The 19,566-nt window shown below is 39.2% G+C and overlaps 1 protein-coding gene across 3 annotated transcripts in view; it reads left to right on the top strand.

The window, feature by feature from the left end:
* Snx2 (sorting nexin 2) overlaps positions 1–19,535 on the top strand; it is a 44,575-nt gene extending 25,040 nt beyond the window's left edge. The window contains exons 7-16 of one of the 3 annotated variants that reach the window (NM_001357463.1): positions 1,710–1,788; positions 8,257–8,332; positions 8,999–9,112; positions 9,368–9,461; positions 11,422–11,627; positions 15,050–15,193; positions 15,639–15,650; positions 16,771–16,851; positions 16,958–17,029; positions 19,041–19,535. In NM_001357463.1, coding sequence (NP_001344392.1) covers positions 1,710–1,788; positions 8,257–8,332; positions 8,999–9,112; positions 9,368–9,461; positions 11,422–11,627; positions 15,050–15,193; positions 15,639–15,650; positions 16,771–16,851; positions 16,958–17,029; positions 19,041–19,091 — 929 coding nt within the window. In that variant the 3' untranslated portion in view covers positions 19,092–19,535. The remainder of the gene's footprint in view (positions 1–1,709; positions 1,789–8,256; positions 8,333–8,998; positions 9,113–9,367; positions 9,462–11,421; positions 11,628–15,049; positions 15,194–15,638; positions 15,651–16,770; positions 16,852–16,957; positions 17,030–19,040) is intronic. The other 2 variants (XM_030250577.1, NM_026386.2) reach the window with 2 other exon arrangements.

The following is a 19,566-nucleotide window of genomic DNA, read 5'->3' on the forward strand; positions in this document are numbered from 1 at the left end:
TTTATTATCAAAGTTCTTGCTGTCTAGCCCAGGCTGGCCTCAAACTCACAATCCAACCACCTCATTCTCTCAAGTTCTGGGATTATAGCCATCTGCCACCACACTTGTGTAGATGTGCAGATTTTTTTTTTTAATTTTTTAAAAAGATTTATTTATTATATGTAAGTACACTGTAGCTGTCTTCAGACACACCAGAAGAGGGAGTCAGATCTTGTTATGGATGGTTGTGAGCCACCATGTGGTTGCTGGGATTTGAACTCTGGACCTTTCAGAAGAGCAGTCGGGTGCTCTTACCCACTGAGCCATCTCACCAGCCCGATGTGCAGATTTTTAAAGTAATATATCTAGTGAGATGGCAGATTACAAATAGGAGTTTCCTGGGAAGATGTAATTGCTATTGAAAGGAGTCTGTATTAACTTTAGTTGAGATAAAAACACAATTCTTTCTGAACTATTAGAAAAGGAACAGCCTGGCACAAGAGTGCTTTTTTTTTTTAAGATTTATTTTATGTATGAGAGTACACTGTAGCTGTACAGGTGATTGTGAGCCTTTGTGTGGTTGTTGGGAATTGAATTTTAGGTCCTCTGCTCGGTTCTGTCAACTCTGCTTGCTCAGGCCCAAAGATTTGTTATTATACATAAGTACACTGTAGCTGACTTCAGACACACCAGAAGAGGGCATTAGATCCCATTATGGGTGGATGTGAGCCACCGTGTGGTTGCTGGGATTTGAACTCAGGACCTTCAGAAGAGTAGTCAGTGCTCTTACCCGCTGAGCCATCTCGCCAGCCCCGAGTGCATTTTTATTATGCCAGCACTGGGGGGCCTTAAGCAAGAGGATCATGAGATCCAGGTCAGCCAAAGCTACACAGATGAGACCTTGACTCTATGAAACACAGACGAAATGACCAAAACAGCCTACCTAGTTGTGACAAATGCAAACATGCTAGCTCTGCACAGGGAAAGCATTTAACGAACTCATTAATTACATCTAACACATTTCATCATCCCATAAAGACCTTCATTGACTATAGTTTTTTAACTCCATTTTATATGTTCAAATATAAGAATGGAGCCTAAGTAATGGCTTAGCAGTTAAGAGTAGTTGCTACATTTGCTAAAAGCTGGAGTTTGCTACCCAGGACCAATATTGGGCATCTTACAACTGCCTGTAACTCCAGTTCTAGAGGATGTGATGTCCTCATCTGGCTTCTTCAACACCTATATGCATGTGCACATAACAAAAGGCATATACAGAAGTAAATAATAAAATCTTTTAAAAAAGAAATGTAGAAGAAAATTAAGCTGGAGATCTAGGTCAGAGATAGAATACTTACTTATCTAGCATTCATGAGGCCTTGGGTTCAAGTCCCAGAATTAGGGAGAAAATACTCTTGGGATATAAAAACATTTTTTGTTCTTAAAGTATGGAATATCACAAGTTATGAAATTTTTATGTAAGCTTTTGTATAAGTTCAAAACCCACAAATATAGCTCAAGTTGTGCTTTGTTTGCATGTTCCTGCCATACATATTTATTCATTAGAGATATTAACATATCATGGGACGTGATTCTTCAAAATGCCTTACTCTTTAAGTAAGGTCCCAGTACCAGCACAGGGTCATTACTGTCAACTTGAAAAGTATATTTTCATTATGAAGAAATTATGATGGTCTGTTTCTTACAAATCTCCTCCAACTTCTTCAAAGGTATGACCAAGGTCAAAGTAGGTAAAGAAGATTCATCATCCACTGAGTTTGTAGAAAAACGAAGAGCGGCACTGGAGAGGTAATCCGAGTTACAGCACCACTTTTGCTACGCCTTTATTACTCTGCAGCTTTGTAGTCTAATAGCATGACATCTGTTCTGTATCATGCGAGAAGCAAGAAAATAAAAGAATGAATGAATTGATGTCAGGGTTATGTCATAATAACCAAAATCTCTAAAAGGTGCCTGTAGTTGTAAGAGGGAAACATGAAAATTGTGCTTGCAGAACACCTGATAGAGTGTGAGGAGAAGCCATGTATGGTGTGCACTCCTACAGTTCCAGTATTCATAGACTAGCAGGAGGACTTATGTCTTGTGCTATATAGAAGGACCCAGTCTCAAAATATAAACGACAGAGAGGAGACTGGGCCTCCATGGAGAAATGCTTATATAACATTTCGGGGGCCTGAGCCATGCCCTTAGCACTGCCCTTCCCCAAATGTAACAGATAGAAATTATTTAGATTCTTAGGAAGCTATGCTATATTAATCTACTGTTCTAATTATGCCATACTTAACCTTCTGTTTTAATAATTTATAGTTTGTCTAAATTGATTTTTTTTTTCGAGACAGGGTTTCTCTGTGTAGCCTTGGCTGTCCTGGAACTCACTTTGTAGACCAGGCTGGCGTCGAACTCAGAGATCCGCCTGCCTCTGCCTCCCAAGTGCTGGGATTAAAGGCGTGCGCCACCACCACCCGGCCTAAATTGATTTTTTTAAATTAGATTTGTTTATTTTAATGTATGTGAGTGTTTTGCCTGAATATGTGCTATGTGTACTACATGCAAGCTTGGTGCCCGTGAACGTCAGAAGAGGGGGTTGGATCTCCTGAAATTGGAGTTAACAGATGTTTGTGAACCACTGTGTGGGTGCTGGGAAACAGACCTGGGTCCTCTCCAAGAACAACAACTGTAGATTATTTGATATAAGCATTGTTAAACTGTGAAAACTGCTCATGTGTGCCTTGTCATTGTCGTGTATTTAAGACTGACTTTAAGTAAAGAGTAACTTTAAATAAGTAATAAGGAACTTTAAAGGAGTAATATTACTCCTTGCTTAGATTCAGTTAAAGAAGAGTAAGTACGTTCTGGTCTACCTTCCTTTAGAGTACATAATTATACATGTCCTGTAGATCTCAAGGCTTGCTTTTCTTCTTTCCTTTTTGAGACAAGGTCTTACTGTGTAGTCCTGGTTGGCACATAAAGATCAGCCTCTCTCTGCCTACCACAGTACTGGGATTAAAGGCAGGCTAAAAGGGTGGGAATATTCCTACCTCCTGCATCTTAACATATAATACTTTCTTACTGTGCGGAAATGTGAAAACACAGGTGATCCTTAATCATCAGGGAAATGCAAATCAAAACAACCCTGAGATTCCACCTCACACCAGTCAGAATGGCTAAGATCAAAAATTCAGGTGACAGCAGATGCTGGCGTGGATGTGGAGAAAGAGGAACACTCCTTCATTGTTGGTGGGATTGCAGGCTTGTACAACCACTATGGAAATCAGTCTGGCGGTTCCTCAGAAAACTGGATATAGTACTACCGGAGGATCCAGCAATACCTCTCCTGGGCATATATCCAGAAGATGCCCCAACTGGTAAGAAGGACACATGCTCCACTATGTTCATAGCAGCCTTATTTATAATAGCCAGAAGCTGGAAGGAACCCAGATGCCCCTCAACAGAGGAATGGATACAGAAAATGTGGTACATCTACACAATGGAGTACTACTCAGCTATTAAAAAGAATGAATTTATGAAATTCCTAGCCAAATGGATGGACCTGGAGGGCATCATCCTGAGTGAGGTAACACATTCACAAAGGAACTCACACAATATGTACTCACTGATAAGTGGATATTAGCCTAAAACCTAAGATACCCAAGATATAAGATACAATTTCCTAAACACATGAAACTCAAGAAAAATGAAGACTGAAGTGTGAACACTATGCCCCTCCTTAGAAGTGGGAACAAAACACCCTTGGAAGGAGTTACAGAGACAAAGTTTGGAGCTGAGATAAAAGGATGGACCATGTAGAGACTAGCATATCCGGGGATCCATCCCATAATCAGCTTCCAAATGCTGACACCATTGCATACACTAGCAAGATTATGCTGAAAGGACCCTGATATAGCTGTCTCTTGTCAGAGTATGCCTGGGCCTAGCAAACATAGAAGTGGATGCTCACAGTCGGCTATTGGATGGATCACATGGCCCCCAATGAAGGAGCTAGAGAAAGTACCAAAGAAGCTAAAGGGATCTGCAACCCTATAGGTGGAACAACATTATGAACTAACCAGTACCCCGGAGCTCTTGACTCTAGCTGCATATGCATCAAAAGATGGCCTAGTCGGCCATCACTGGAAAGAGAGGCCCATTGGACACGCAAACTTTATATGCCCCCAGTACAGGGGAACGCCAGGGCCATAAAAGGGGAGTGGGTGGGTAGGGGAGAGGGGGTGGGTGGCTATGGGGGACTTTTGGTATAGCATTGCAAATGTAAATGAGCGAAATACCTAATAAAAAATGGAAAAAAAAAAAAAGAAAAAGAAAACACAGGTGAGACTATCAGAGAAGTACAGCGAAGCTTTTTGTTTATTTGTTTGCTGTTTGTTTTTGAGACAGGGTTTTATTGTGTAGTCCTGGCTGGTCTGGAACTCACTATGTAGACCAAGTTGGCCTCAAATTCACAGAGATCTGGCTGTCTCTTTCTTCTGAGTAGTGAGATTAAAATCGTGAACTATGACACTGGTTCTCTGAGGCTTTACCACTTTCTAATACCATAGTTAATTTTGTCTGGTCTTCATTTTATCTTCTGCCTTATCAGTGACTTAGGTTGGTAGCCTTTAGGATTGTGTATGTCTTTGTGTTTGTATGCATATATATCTTCATGATACAATTTAATTTTTAGACCTGTTTTTGAGACAACTTCTTATTTAGTAGTAAATTGTTTACATTTTAAGAAAATCCCCTAGAAAAGTCAAGTTAAACATATTCCATTTTTAAAAAAGCTAAAGAGCACTGGAGAGGTAGCTCCTTAGTGAAGAGCACTTCAAAGTTTAAAAACAGGAGGCTGGCGAGATGGCTCAGCAGTTAAGAGCACTGATTGCTCTTCTGAAGGTCTCGAGTTCAAGTCCCAGCCACCACATGGTGGCTCACAACCATCTGTAATGAGATCTGACTCCCTCTTCTGGTGTGTCTGAAGACAGCTACAGTGTACTTACATATAACAATAAATGAATCTTTAAAGAAAAAAGTTTAAAAATAAAAAATAAAAGCTAATGTTTAAAGAATCTAGTTATTTAGAATTATTTAAATTGTATCAGACATTTAAGTAAACATTGGAATTGATTGTGTTGTAAGATAAGTATTTGGTGTGTGTGTGTGTGTGTGGGTGTGTGTGTGTGTGTGTGTGTGTGTGTGTGTGTGTTGAGACAGGGTTTCTCTGTGTAACCCTGGCGGTACTGGAACTCACTCTGTAGACCAGACTAGCCTCAAACTGGAAGATCTGCCTGTCTCTGCCTCCCAAGTACTGGCATCAAGTTGTTTGTGCACCACTCTGCCCTATGAGGAAGTTTGAAACATTTTGGCCAGCATGCACTTACCCAAAGATTTGTCCTGCCAAGGTCTTGGGATTTGATGCTTCATTATTCTTCTAGTTATAGTGTACCATATAGTCTATATGGTTATTTGATTCAAATTATCTTGATCTAATTTCATTAGTCCCTTAAAAGTTTCCTTTGCTTATCTGAAAATTAGTTCTTAGGTGGGCATACAAAGTGGGTATTATTATGACATTCCCATGTTGTCAAAATTTGTTCTAATTCGTCCCCTCTTCCATACTCTTTACTGATAAACATGACTTGTTGAACGCCACCTTAAGTGGAATTGGTAGGTTTATAGATAGAATTTTATTAAGAGTATTAGAGTAGTGTGTAAGAGTTTATTAGGTGGGCATTTTGATTCATACCAGTAATCCTACTTGGGAGTCTGAGTGAGGCAGGAGGATTGCTACATCTTGGATGCTAGCCTGGGCTACCTTAAAAAAATACAATGTAAAACGCAAGCACGTGTATCTTAATCCACACATGTACAGACAGACATGGAGAGGTGTGATGCACAATGACTTTCCATTTGAAATCTGTCCTGCACTACAATACCTATGTGACCTGTGCAAGAAGTGTAACTTAAGTGAACACTTATCTCTGATGAATTGGGTAGGATCAGTGTTCACTCCAAGCACTTAAACGTTCATTTGCAAGACCCAGACAGATAAGATAGATTTATTAATCCTATGCTTTCACATCAGTGAATTTGGAAGTAGATCACTCTCTAGGGATCTCTTATTCCCCGGGAAGTTCTATTGCTTCGAAAGCTTGGACTCTCATTCTAATGGCTAGTAATCCAAAGGCTTAATTTAGCGACCTGTTCTCCTAGTGGGCTCCGTGGTTATTTCATTCTTGGCAATTCTCCCCTACCTCCCCATCCTTCTCCCCCTCTCCTTCTCCCTTCCTTCCTTCTTCCCACCCTCCCTTAAATACAGCATGTATAGAATAATCCCGTTAAAACACAGCCTGGGCTGCATGAGACAGTTTCAAAAACAAACAAAGCCACCCGAGAGCAGCTTGCACTAGCCCCTAGTCCTAATTGTATTCAATAAAACTAAAGTTCTTAGAATTGACTACAGATCCCTATCTGACCTGCACTGCTCATTCATTCTGTTGTTACCGTATCTCTCATGTCTCTTTGGTCCCCACTTTGCTCTGAGCCACAGTGACCATTTGGTTTGGAATCTGAGGCATGTCTAACTTTTACCCGTTTATAGCTCATTATCCTTTTCGGTGTTGAAATATTCAAGTAAAGCCTGTTCTGACAACTGGCTTCATCGTACCTCTCAAAATTGGCACGGAGCGCATCTTATATACTTGGTCCCATGTGCCCCATTCTTTCTTCTTTTCTCATGGGACTTGTCCTATATTATAGATTATGTAATTTATGTGATTGTTGTGTTTATAGGTTAGTATCTGTCTTCTAGTACCAAATTTATATTCCATAAAGGAAGAGATACTAATAACCTTTGCATGCTGATGGATTCTAGGACATATAAATAACATGTATTCACTGCTCAGCAAATGTCTGCTAAATAAACAGGTGATTGTCATCTAAGACCCAGAGTTTTTGCATTCCTAATCTCTCATTTTGTTGACATTGAATTTAGGAGAATTATATTTAACTCTATTCATCTTAAGGATTTGATGCAGCTGTCTTTGTTTTGCTTTATCTAAGCACACAAGTAGAAACTAGAAAACTCAAGTGATTCTTCTCAATTTCTTCTGCTTAAAGCAGATCTGAGCCACCACTGACCACCTCTTTTTTACTTCCTCAGCCCTTGGTAGGCTTTCAAAGGAGGATAGCAAATGTAAGATAAGATCAGTCTGGGCTGCCAATGAGAACTTGTTTAAAGAAAAAAAGAGGAATTGTTGAAGAAAATTTAGTCCTTATTGAATCAGAACCAAGGACCAAAACCTGATTGTTTAAATCTACCAACAAGAAATATTGATAGGCAGTTTCCCATTTTAGAGATAGTAGTAATTATACTTGTTGAGAAGAAAATATACATAGTGGTATATTAACTTAATTCTCTAAAATTATAACTGGAAACATAATTTTGTCTAAAGAAACATTGTTACACAAGCTCATAATTCATATATTCTTTTGTAACTAAATTGTCCTAGTGAGATAAAGTATTTACTCTGTCTCCCTTTCAAAAGATGAACCAAGAGGCTAGAGAGGTAGCTCTCAGGCTGAGAGTACTTGCTGTTCTTGCAGAGGACCTGGGTTTGTTCCCAGTACCTACATAGTGGCTCTCAACTGCCACTGAGTCCAGGTTTGGCCTTCATTGGCACCAGGCACATATGTGCACATGTAGTCACGTACACATACATATAAAATAAAAATACATTTCTTTAAGATTTATTTATTTCATGTATGTGAGTACACTGTCGCTGTCTTTAGACACACCAGAAGAGGACATCAGATCCCATTACAGATGGTTGTGAGCCACCATGTGGTTGATGGGAATTGGACTCAGGATCTCTGGAAGAGTAGTCAGTGCTCTTAACTGCTCCAGCCCCAAAATAAATACTTTTTTAAATGACCAAAACTTTGTATTTGATTCTTTAAAGTCTCTCCTCTTCCCACCCCCTGAAATAGGGTCTCATATGTAGACCTAGCTGGGTCTAGAACTTGCTGAGTAGACCAGTATGGACTCAAACTCAAAAAATTCTACTTGCCTCTGCCTACCAAATTCTGGTATCAAGGTCTGTACCACCATGCTCTGTTCAACTGTATAAAATTCTAGATTATTATAATGAGTGTAGACTAATAGATAAATTAAAGATACTTTTACTTGATTATTTTTATTCTTTTGTTGAAACACAATTTAACATGGTACTAAAATAGGATCAATTCAACTCTTGAATATAGGTATCTTCAGAGAACAGTAAAGCATCCGACATTGCTTCAGGATCCTGACTTAAGGCAGTTTTTGGAAAGCTCAGAGGTATTTCCACTTGAAATTTGCTCATTCATATTTGCTATAACTAATACAAGATTAGATCGTCAGTAAATAATTACTTCAGTGGACGTAGGAAAACCATGCTTGGGGACTTTTGGTGTCGGTTAACTTGCAAATACCTTCTTTTAGTAATAGAGGATGGACAGTTCCTTTTTTGAAGAATTTAAACTGGTTTTACTCAAATAGATGAGAAATAATTTTTCTGTTGCTGCCCTAATTGTTATTGTTTGCGATTTAAAAAAAAAAAAAACCTTGGCTTGAGTCTCAGAGTTTTCTAGAAGCTCATGAGCACGCCTTCACAGTGAGCACCTCTGCTCGCCAGCAGCTTGTGCTCCGAGACAGGTGGCTGTGTTAGAGTCCGGCAGTTTCTTAATGTGTTTTGACAAACAGTGTTTGTTCTATCTAAATGTAAACGTGCAGAAGAAAAGCAATGGAAAGTCCATTTTTTAAGTTTTCCTTTGAGAATGTACAAGTAGTGCATTTGAGAAATTAGATCTCACTGTTGAAATGTGTGAGGGTGAAGAAAATACAGCCTCTTTTCTCTTTTCTTCTCTCTCTTCTCTTTATTTTGGGAGGGGGTCCCTTTTGTGCCCAGTTAAATCTCCAGGCTTTTAACCGGTTTGTTTGCCCTTATTTGTCATTCAATTCCAGCTGCCGAGAGCAGTTAATACGCAGGCTCTGAGTGGAGCAGGAATATTGAGGATGGTGAACAAGGCTGCCGACGCTGTCAACAAAATGACAATCAAGATGAATGAATCGGATGCAGTAAGAGCTGATTTTTCGACTTGAATAATGAAATGAATTAATGAGCCCAACAATTGCGTTTTAAAGCTGTACAAGCAGAAAATAGGATATTAATTTGCTTATTGAGTTCAGTTCTCAGCTACATCAGTTGACCACCGTGGTTATATATGGCTAATTTGCTGTTCTAAAACAAGGAAGGTAGCTTGCTATTGGTAACCTAATTTACAATGGTTTGTTCGTCCTAAATTAGCTCCATTTTTCACTTTTTTTTCTTAGTGGTTTGAAGAAAAGCAACAGCAATTTGAGAATCTTGACCAGCAACTTCGGAAACTTCATGCCAGTGTTGAAGCCTTGGTCTGTCATAGAAAAGGTTTGTTAGCCGTGTTAAAATGCGTATTCTGAAGTGACTGTAGAAAGGAAGAACAACAGTCTCAGAGGATGCCCTGCTGCCTGGGCTGCACGGGGGCAGCTGAAGCAGACCTGCCAGGAGTCTGACGCTAGGCTGTCTCAAAACAGAAAAAGAGGATTTGTTCAATATCATTTAAATTTTTCCACTGTATTTTGATCTGACTTCTAGCTTAAAATTAGAAAAAGTAAGAGCTTGTAAAACTATTTTAATTCAAATTAAAATTATTACTCATTTGGTTGAGTGCTATGTAAGTATTTGTACTGTATTATTTTGCTCCTCTTTTTACAGTATTTCGGGGCTGGAGATGTCTTGGTAGCTCTTGTCTGACATGCAGAAGCTGGGCTTGAGCTCCAGCATCACATAAAGCAGGCAGTCAGGAGTTCAGGGCCATCCTCTCTCTCTATAGGAAGTTCCAGGCCAGCCTAGCCTAGAAACTGAAAAATACAAAAGCTCAACCAGCTGTTGGGGAGTGAAAAGCTCATAGGAAATTTGAGTTGAAATTTTTTAGCCCACAAAGTTTTGGTGTTAGACTTTTGTTTGTTTTTCTTTCTTTGACTTTGGTATGGAGTATTTTTAGAGTTCAAAACTCTTCACAATGGTTTTCTAAGATACTATGTGACATAATGCTTAATAGATTTCATTAGGGGCATGGTAACAAAACTAATTACTTGTGTGATAAATTTTTTTCTTAAGTTTCTTTTTTAGTTTTTATTTCATGTGCATTGTTGTTTTATCTGCATGTCTGTGCAAGGGTGCCAGATGCCCCAAACCAGAGTTACAGACATGTGAGCTGCCATGTGGGGGCTGAGAATTGAACCTGGATCCTCTGGAAGAGCAGTCAGTGCTCTTAACCACTGGGCCATCTCTCCAACCTCCATATGATAGTTATTTCTATATAATAGTTTGTTTTAACTTTATTGTTTATATTATGTATCTCTTAGGAAGTTGGCTTTGGATATTTTAAAAAAGAAATCATATACAATGCAGCAACAGAATAGTTTCCAGAAAATGTAACTTAGTCATTGTCAGTAGCCGTTAAATCATGACTTTTTCTTCGTTTGAAATGTCTGAAATGGTTGTGTTAAAAATAATCTAGGAATTATTATTGGAGAATGATGTGAGTTTGAGGGCAGCCTGGACTAAATGAGTTCCAGGTTAGCTCATGTCTCAAAAAAACAAAAACAAAAATCTCATTTAATTCTTAGCATTATTGCACAACAAATAGAAAAGGACTTAAACTGATAATAAGTTGTATGTACAAGCATACCTTTTTTCTTTCTGGGTATCTTATTAAAAATTGAGATGTAAAATTTTTTAAAAAATAAATAAAAATAAGACTTGAGATATTATCCTCATTGACAAATATTCAAATGCCAAAGATTATAGTATGAATTATTTGTGATTTAAAAAAAAATATTATCCTTATTTTTATGTACTTCTGTATTCCAGTGTGTGGGTTTGCAAACTTAGGCTCTCCAGAACACCAGGATAAATTTTTGACCTCAGAGCCATCTCTCCAGCCCTATTCATTTTTATGCTTATTCTTTCTATATGAGAAGTACATTTACGTATTCAACAGAATGCAGAAGACAATAAATGAGTAATTCAGTGTGAAAGGGAAAGGCACGTTATTGAATTATTCAGACACGGTTCACAATCTGAAGATACAATCTGTGAATCTATTTTGGTGGGGCTATGCTGGGACTGAATGTAAACACAGGTCACTCCATACAGCAGTGGTGCTTCTGAGCATCTATGTCCAAAGCAGTTTATTGACTGTCTCATATTAATTTAAAATAACTCATACATTTAAATTTTAATTCATGAATAAATAAAATTTAGAGAAAAGCACATAGTGTTAAAATTTTACTAGCAAATACTAAATGCTTTTTTTTTTTTTTTTGTCTTTTTTTAATTTCAGAACTTTCAGCCAACACAGCCGCCTTTGCTAAGAGTGCTGCCATGCTAGGTAATTCTGAGGACCACACTGCGCTCTCTAGAGCTTTGTCTCAGCTGGCAGAGGTTGAGGAGAAGATAGACCAGTTACATCAAGAGCAAGCTTTTGCTGACTTTTACATGTTCTCAGAACTTCTTAGTGACTACATTCGTCTCATTGCTGCAGTGAAAGTAAGCCCTATTCTACAAGTCTTCTCACATTCTTGTTATTTAAGCCATTTGCTTTAGAAATAATTTAGACTAAACATGATAGGAATTGCCTGTAACGCTACCACCTGGCTAGCAGATGCAGGAGGGTCACATACATGTTCAGAGCTAGCCTGGTCTACATAGTAAATTCTAGGCCAGTCAGGATTACACATCATCACACACATGCACACCCACACAATCACACTCATTTGGTTTTCTATTAGATATATACATTTAAGTGTGCAAATCTTATACTGCAGTACTACATAAAAATGACTTCAAAATGAGTACTTATAACAACATAATGCTGGGAAGAAAACCCATGCTTATTCAAGCAATTCAGGCTTCAGGGTTACAAAGTATTTTGACAGTAGCTATTTTGATGTAAAATTTGTAGAAGTAGAATTATTGCAGATATGAAATTCAATTTTATTTTATACAACTATTACATATTCCTTTTTATCAGCCTAATGATAGCTTTTGTGTTTATAGTCCCGTTGCTATCTTCCTCCCTCCCTTATCTTTGTTTCTCTTTTTCATTTTTTTAAAAAAATTGATTTATTTTTATTTTTTATATGTATGAGTGTTTTACTCATATGTATTCGGGTTTACCAGGTGCATGCCTGGTGCCTGATGTCTGTGGGGTCAGAAGAGACCATTAGATGCCATAAAACTGGAGTAGCAGACAGTTGTGAGCCACTGTGTGGGTGTTAGGAACCAAATTCAGGTCCTCTGCTAGAGCAGCAAAGTCTTAAACCCTGTGCCATCTCTAGGTCCTGTTTTTTCACTTTTTTGTTTGTTCATTTGTATTGAAACAGGGTCTCACTTTGTATCCCTGGCTATCCTGGAACTCATTATATAAACCAGGCTGGCCTTGAACTCAGAGAGATCTGCCTGCTTCTGCCACCAGAAGGCTTACCCCACCATACCAGGTGGTAACCGCTGCTTCTGCTTCTGCTGACCCTCCTGCTCCTCCTGTTCCTCCTGCTCCTCCTGCTCCTCCTGTTCCTCCTGCTGCTCCTCCTCCTCCTGCTCCTCCTCCTCCTCCTGCTCCTCCTGTTCCTCCTCCTGTTCCTCCTGCTGCTCCTCCTGCTCCTCCTGCTCCTCCTGCTCCTCCTGTTCCTCCTGCTCCTCCTCCTGCTCCTCCTGCTCCTCCTGATCCTCCTGCTCCTCCTCCTCCTGTTCCTCCTGCTCCTCCTCCTGCTCCTCCTCCTGCTCCTCCTGCTCCTCCTGTTCCTCCTGTTCCTCCTGCCCCTCCTGTTCCTCCTGCTCCTCCTCCTCCTGTTCCTCCTCCTGCTCCTCCTGCTCCTCCTGCTCCTCCTGCTCCTCCTGCTCCTCCTCCTCCTCCTCCTCCTGTTCCTCCTGCTCCTCCTCCTGCTCCTCCTGCTCCTCCTGTTCCTCCTGCTCCTCCTGTTCCTCCTGCTCCTCCTGTTCCTCCTGCTCCTCCTGCTCCTCCTGTTCCTCCTGCTCCTCCTGTTCCTCCTGCTCCTCCTCCTCCTCCTCCTGCTCCTCCTGCTCCTCCTGCTCCTCCTGTTCCTCCTGCTCCTCCTCCTGCTCCTCCTGCTCCTCCTGTTCCTCCTCCTCCTCCTGTTCCTCCTGCTCCTCCTCCTGCTCCTCCTCCTGCTCCTCCTCCTGCTCCTCCTCCTCCTCTTCCTCCTGTTCCTCCTCCTCTTCCTCCTGCTCCTCCTCCTGCTCCTCCTGCTCCTCCTGTTCCTCCTGCTCCTCCTGCTGCTCCTGCTCCTCCTGCCCCTCCTGCTCCTCCTCCTGCTCCTCCTGCTCCTCCTGCTCCTCCTGTTCCTCCTGTTCCTCCTGCTGTTCCTGCTGTTCCTCCTGCTCCTCCTGCCCCTCCTGCTCCTCCTGCATCTTACATAGCTTCCGGAGCTATGTTCACACTTTCCTTTATATGTATATGGAGTGCTCTAAAAAACTCCAGTCCCCGAGCTTCCTCTACCACCTAGCCACACCCAGCCACACCCAGCCCTCTCTTTGTTGGAATTGTTAATTTCTTTTTACCCACTTCCCTTAAAAATAAGTCATGCCTATCTCTTATAGCTACTTGATAGTAACTGGCCTTCTGTTTATATTCCTGTCAAGATGGCATGAATAAGATCATAATTTGAGTCCAGGAGTACTGTGAAGATTATTAGCGCGCACTACAGAGGTGCCCTGTACAAAAGGGGCTTCCTAGACACAAGGTCAGACTTGGAATGAGGAGTCTTTAGGTAGGCCCTGGTACCTGATGTTCGGTTTTTGTTTTGTTTTTCTAAGGCAGGGTCAAGCTCAGGGTAGCCTTGAGCTCTCTTGCCTCTGCCCCCATTTGGGATTACAAGCATGAACCATAACACCTAGCTATTTACTGCTTCTTGATTAAAATATGTTTTAAAATTGAAATATCTCTGGCATAATACTTTTTGATTCACCTAGTTTGTTAATACTTGGCTCATTTGTTGAGTTAGTATATATTTAAAATAATGTTGATATACCCCCAACATCAAGCTAGGAAAGAAATTCATAGTGGATTTTCCCACACTGTCTATTGGTTTTCTTTTTGGAGACACCCTAGTTGCACTCCTATATCTGTATTTCACTTCTTTAATCTCGTGGTTTTACTCTGACAGGCCCATTGAAAATAAGCTGGAGATGTGGTTGACTTGTTCTGGTGGAGTCTGTGTGTCAGTTTCCATTTAGTTCTGCCTTTTAGTTGTGTTTTTTGGACCCCTTTCACCATGTACAGGACTCAGCATCTTCCTCGTTTTGTTAGGCCTTTACTGTCTTATTATTTGCGTTTTATTCTGTTGGCGTCATCTATGACAGTTTTCACTTCACTTCCTGTTACTTGGTCTCACACTTAACAACAGTCCTCCTGCCTCTGTCTCCTGGTACTGGGATTAGAAGGATGGGCCTGGTTTGGCCCATTTTATCTTTTTTTTTTTCCCTCTGTAGCCTTGGCTATACTGGGAATCGATCTGTAGACTGGACTGGCCTTGCTCTCACAAAAAATACACCTGCATCTGCTCACCTCACCCCACCCCCCACGCCCCCAGTTCTGGGATTAAAGGTGTAAGACGACACTGCCTAGTTTCTTTATATTTTCAAATTCTGTTTTTCCAGCATATAAATCTGTCTTATATAGTGTTCAATAGAAGAACTTCTAATGTACACCAGTATATTTTCATTAAATACATCTTTTTTTAGACTATATAACTCTTTTACATCTTAATGCAAGCCATATTTAAAACCCTAAAAGCTAGAGAAATTGCTATTGGCATGCATATTTTCATTGTCTCCACACACCAGGGTAACATTTAAATACTTGGCTTTATAAATTTCAGTATTATTATGCTTATATTGTAATGAGAGTATTTTACAATGTTGCGTAATAGCCTTATGCCATCCACTTACAGGGTGTGTTTGACCATCGGATGAAGTGCTGGCAGAAATGGGAAGATGCTCAAATTACCTTGCTCAAAAAACGTGAAACTGAGGCAAAAATGATGGTTGCTAACAAGCCAGATAAAATTCAACAAGCTAAAAACGAGATAAGAGAGGTAATTAATAATACTTTATTTCTTTACTCAGATTTTTCATGTCATTCATATATGCATAATTCTCATTTTTTCTGAATCATTCAGCACTTGGCTATTTCTTCCTATTTTTATGAATTATATGAGATAGTGAGAAGTATTTAACATTTTATCATGATTAAAGTCTGCAGAGCCCTTTGTTATCTCATGTGACTATGAAATGAGTGAAGAAGCATGCAAGGAAGAAATCACACATTAACCTTCACATTTTCTACATGTCCTCCTTTCAAATGGTTTTGATTTCAGATGGTTATTCGTTTTGTATCTAAAAATGGTTTTAAAGGTAGACTATCCACATTTCATTCTCTGGGCGATATTATCCCCATATATATGTATTATATATGGTGTTTTAATAAATTTGTATAAGTTTATTATAATTTATACACTTTTTTTGCCATGCTTCAATAAGGAAATTGAAGAGGTAGGACAACCTTTATATTACTACAACTAAGTACACCTGCTCTTTGCAGAGTATGAACCAGTGCTTTGGTTACGGAGTGGGAATACCATTTCATTGCTTAAATATTTATTTTAGCTGTTTCATTGGTCACTAGTCATATTTTGTTGTTACCATTCTGAATTTAGTGATTATTGATGAATCTTCAGTAGATAATAAATAGTTCCACTTGAAGAAAACCTAGTCATTTTACTATTGCAAAATGTTTTTGTTTGTCATATATTGAGGAATTTCCATGAGCACATGAATAAACGTGTTGTTGGAATTCATATTGTTGACATGTTTTGAAATGTGTAACAGTTTGTTAGTGAGCTTTATACTCACAATCCCTCCAGTTGCATCTAGTAGGTATTTGTTAGGTGGATCTTTATTTTGCTGCTTTTGAGACAGGATCCAACCATTGGCCAGCATGGGAGTCCTCCTACACCCTCTTTCACAAAGTGGGAATTATAGAGAGAGCTACCATACCTGGCAGGACACTATAGGCCATTAAACATTGAAATATTCTAGTCTTAAGTAAATGTAGTGATGAGTTATTAATAGAATTTAAGCTAACATGTATATCTACCACTAGAAAGTGAAGTACACTTTTTCTGTGCGTGTGTGGGGTGTGCATATATGCGTATGTGTGGGCATAAGTGTATGTGCATGGACATAATGTGTGCATGCATATGGATGGCAAAGTTTCATGTTGGGTGTCTTACTCCATCACTTTCTGCCTTGTGAATTGAGTCGGGATCTTTCACTTGAACCCAGAACTCGCTGATTTCACTTGTCTAGCTAGCCAGCTTTCCTCTGTCTGCCTGCAGGGTCCACTGGGACTACGGGCAGCTGTCATGCCCACCCTGCATCTGAGTGGGTGCTAGAGATCTAATTCTGACCCTCATGCTTGCACACATGCTGTGCCCACTGAACTTAGCTCAGGTTCTAGATACGTGACTGGATTAAGTTAAATTGGGTTTTCTAATATGAACTTTCTCGGTTCCTTTAGCCATTTTGGTTAAATTAGATGAGTAATTATGACAGAAACATATTTTTTCCAGGTAAAAATAAGCATATTTTTTCTCTTGTTTGTTTTCCTTAGTGGGAGGCGAAAGTACAACAAGGAGAGAGAGATTTTGAGCAGATCTCTAAAACAATTCGAAAAGAAGTGGGAAGATTTGAGGCATGTATTATAATTTTGTTCTTTCCTTAATTTTGCTTCAGCTCTGTGGGAAAATTTAATGTAATTTCCTACTAATATCCTTTTTTAATGTATTGTACTTTAACAGAAAGAACGAGTGAAAGATTTTAAAGCTGTTATCATCAAGTACTTGGAGTCATTAGTACAAACACAGCAACAGGTAGGCTCATTTTCCTTATAGCTTCTGGGGTTTCTTGAAGAGTCATTTTAAAGATGACAGGTGTTTAAACTGGAGGGAAAATTAAAAGTAGACTAAATGCAAAAGTAACTGGAAACCATCTAGCTCTGTCTGCCTCTACTGAACAGAGACACACTGCTCCCAATATTAGGCCATAAAAAGTCACAGGGGCCTGGAGAGAGATCAGTGGTTAAGAACACTTCCTGTTCTTAGAGAGGACCCAGGTTCAGTTCACAGCATGCACATTGCAGGTCTCGTGGATCCAACACCCTCTTCCAGCCTTCTGGAATGAATACCAGGTGCACATATAGTGCACATGCCTTCAACACCCATGCACATAAAACCAAATACATCTTACTTAACAAGTACCACATAGATAGCTTTCCCCTTTGATATTCATTCTGTTTTGGAGATGAGCTCTCTCTATATATATACCAGGGTAGCCTGGAAATTGCCATCCTGGTGCCTCTGCCTGCCTAGTGTTGAGGTTGTAGGGTGCAACTACGACCCTGGCTTTACAGCCCTGGATTCCCTTCCTTGTCAGACAAGGCAGGCTGATAGAGTAGGTGCTCCCAGTCCATGTCTCCCTACCACAGCATAGAAACCTATACTAAAAACTAAGTTTTATAGTTTTTTCTTTGTAGTAGTTTGGTAATTTTGTTTTATTTGGAATATTTGGTGCTTGAATACTACCTATAACTGGCATTTGTTTCATTAGCTTTCATAATACATTAAAGTCTATAAAAATAGAATTTTGCATATACAAATTAAATAACTTAGTGTCTTTTAATAGAAATAATTCTTCTAGTTAGTTTTAAAATGTACAGAATAGAAACTTGTTTGTGTAATACAAACTCAAGCTAGGCACTGTGGTGAAGGCCTGCGATCCCAGCGCTTAGGACGCACAGGGAGGAGAATCATGAAGCCTGGAGGCCAGCCTGTTCTGAGTAATAATAAGTTTCAAGCCAACCAGGATTTCATAATACAATTTTCAAATGAGTAAAAAAAAGCTCGATTTTTAAAATTTAACTGCCAAGTGGTGGTGGCACACACCTTTAATCCCAGCACTTAGTTGGCAGAGGCAGATGGATCTCTTGAGTTCAAGGCCAACCTAGTTTATAGATTCAGTCTGGGACAGCCAGGGATACACAAAGAAAGCCTATCTTTAGAAAAACAAAATGAAAAACTAAGTCAGAAAACAATTATTTCCAAAGAAGCTGCTTTAAATTCACTTTTTAGTGTACCGTTAGTCTGTTCTTTAGATGACCCAGAGACTGGCAGCTGGTTTTTCCAGTCTCTCTTTTCCTTCCTTATTCAGTGTTGCCTCCCTACCACTGCCCTTTATCCCAGTCCTCTTAAGGAGCAATAGTATAAAAAGTAAATATTCTAGAAATTAGGATTTGCTTTATGTTAGAAATGGTCATTGTAATTAAGTAAATTTCGAGTTTTTAACTAGTAACTATATTTTATGTATAATTTTGCATATATCTAAGAAGTATAAAGACTAGATGTTTTAACTTAGCAAGGAGTAATGTTTAAGTAGGTTATATATTATTTCTGCTGATAAGACATCTGGTGGGGAAATGATCCATTTAAGAACCATATGTAGCCAGGCATGGTGATGAACACCTCCAATCTCTGCACAGTGACACAGGCAGGACTGCCACAGAATCAAGGCCAGACAGGTCTATGTGGTAGGGGAACGTGTCTGAAAAAAACACATTGAAAAACAAAGTAGAGATCAAGCATAGGCTAGGTGTGGTTCTGCAAGTGTAATCCCAGCAGCAGACAGCTGAGGCATCATAAAATCCTGAAAGTTAAGGCCAGCCTGAGCTAACAGTGGTACCTTCTCACATATAGTTATATGTATAAATGTATACAAAGACTAAGTTAGTATTAGCTGCTTATGTATATAATTTTTAAAAAAAAGATATATGCATTAAAATGGTAAAAAAAGATTAACGAAAATATCTCTTTTTCTTATCACTCACAGCTGATAAAGTACTGGGAGGCATTCCTACCTGAAGCCAAAGCCATTGCCTAGCCTTACCCCTGTGAAGGAGACATTGGATTCCCCAGTGAGATCATCTAGAAACCATCTAAATAAACCACTCTATATTTTATGAATTACATGTGGGTTTTTTATATATAAAAACATATGCGCTGACATTTTATTACAAGCTGCATGTCCTGACCTTCTTTGAATTAAGTGGACTGTGGCATGACATTCTGCAATATTTTGCTGAATTGAACACTATTGTGTCTTAAATACTTGCACTAAAAAAGTGCACTGCAAGGCCAGAAAATTTTACAATCTTCTTTCTTTTATGTTCTGTAGTGTGTTTACCCTCATTATGAAGCAAATTAGCAATGCATTGATTAATGTTCACTTATACATTCCTGTACAGAAATTATGATTTTTGTGATTATAGTAATAAAATGATATTACTTGTGAAATATTAGTAATAAATTATTTGAGTATATAAACACGTTAGGGATCTTTTTTTAATAGGAAAAAT

The sequence above is a fragment of the Mus musculus genome, chromosome 18, assembly GCF_000001635.26.
Source record: "Mus musculus strain C57BL/6J chromosome 18, GRCm38.p6 C57BL/6J".
In the NCBI taxonomy this organism is placed as follows: Eukaryota; Metazoa; Chordata; class Mammalia; order Rodentia; family Muridae; genus Mus; species Mus musculus.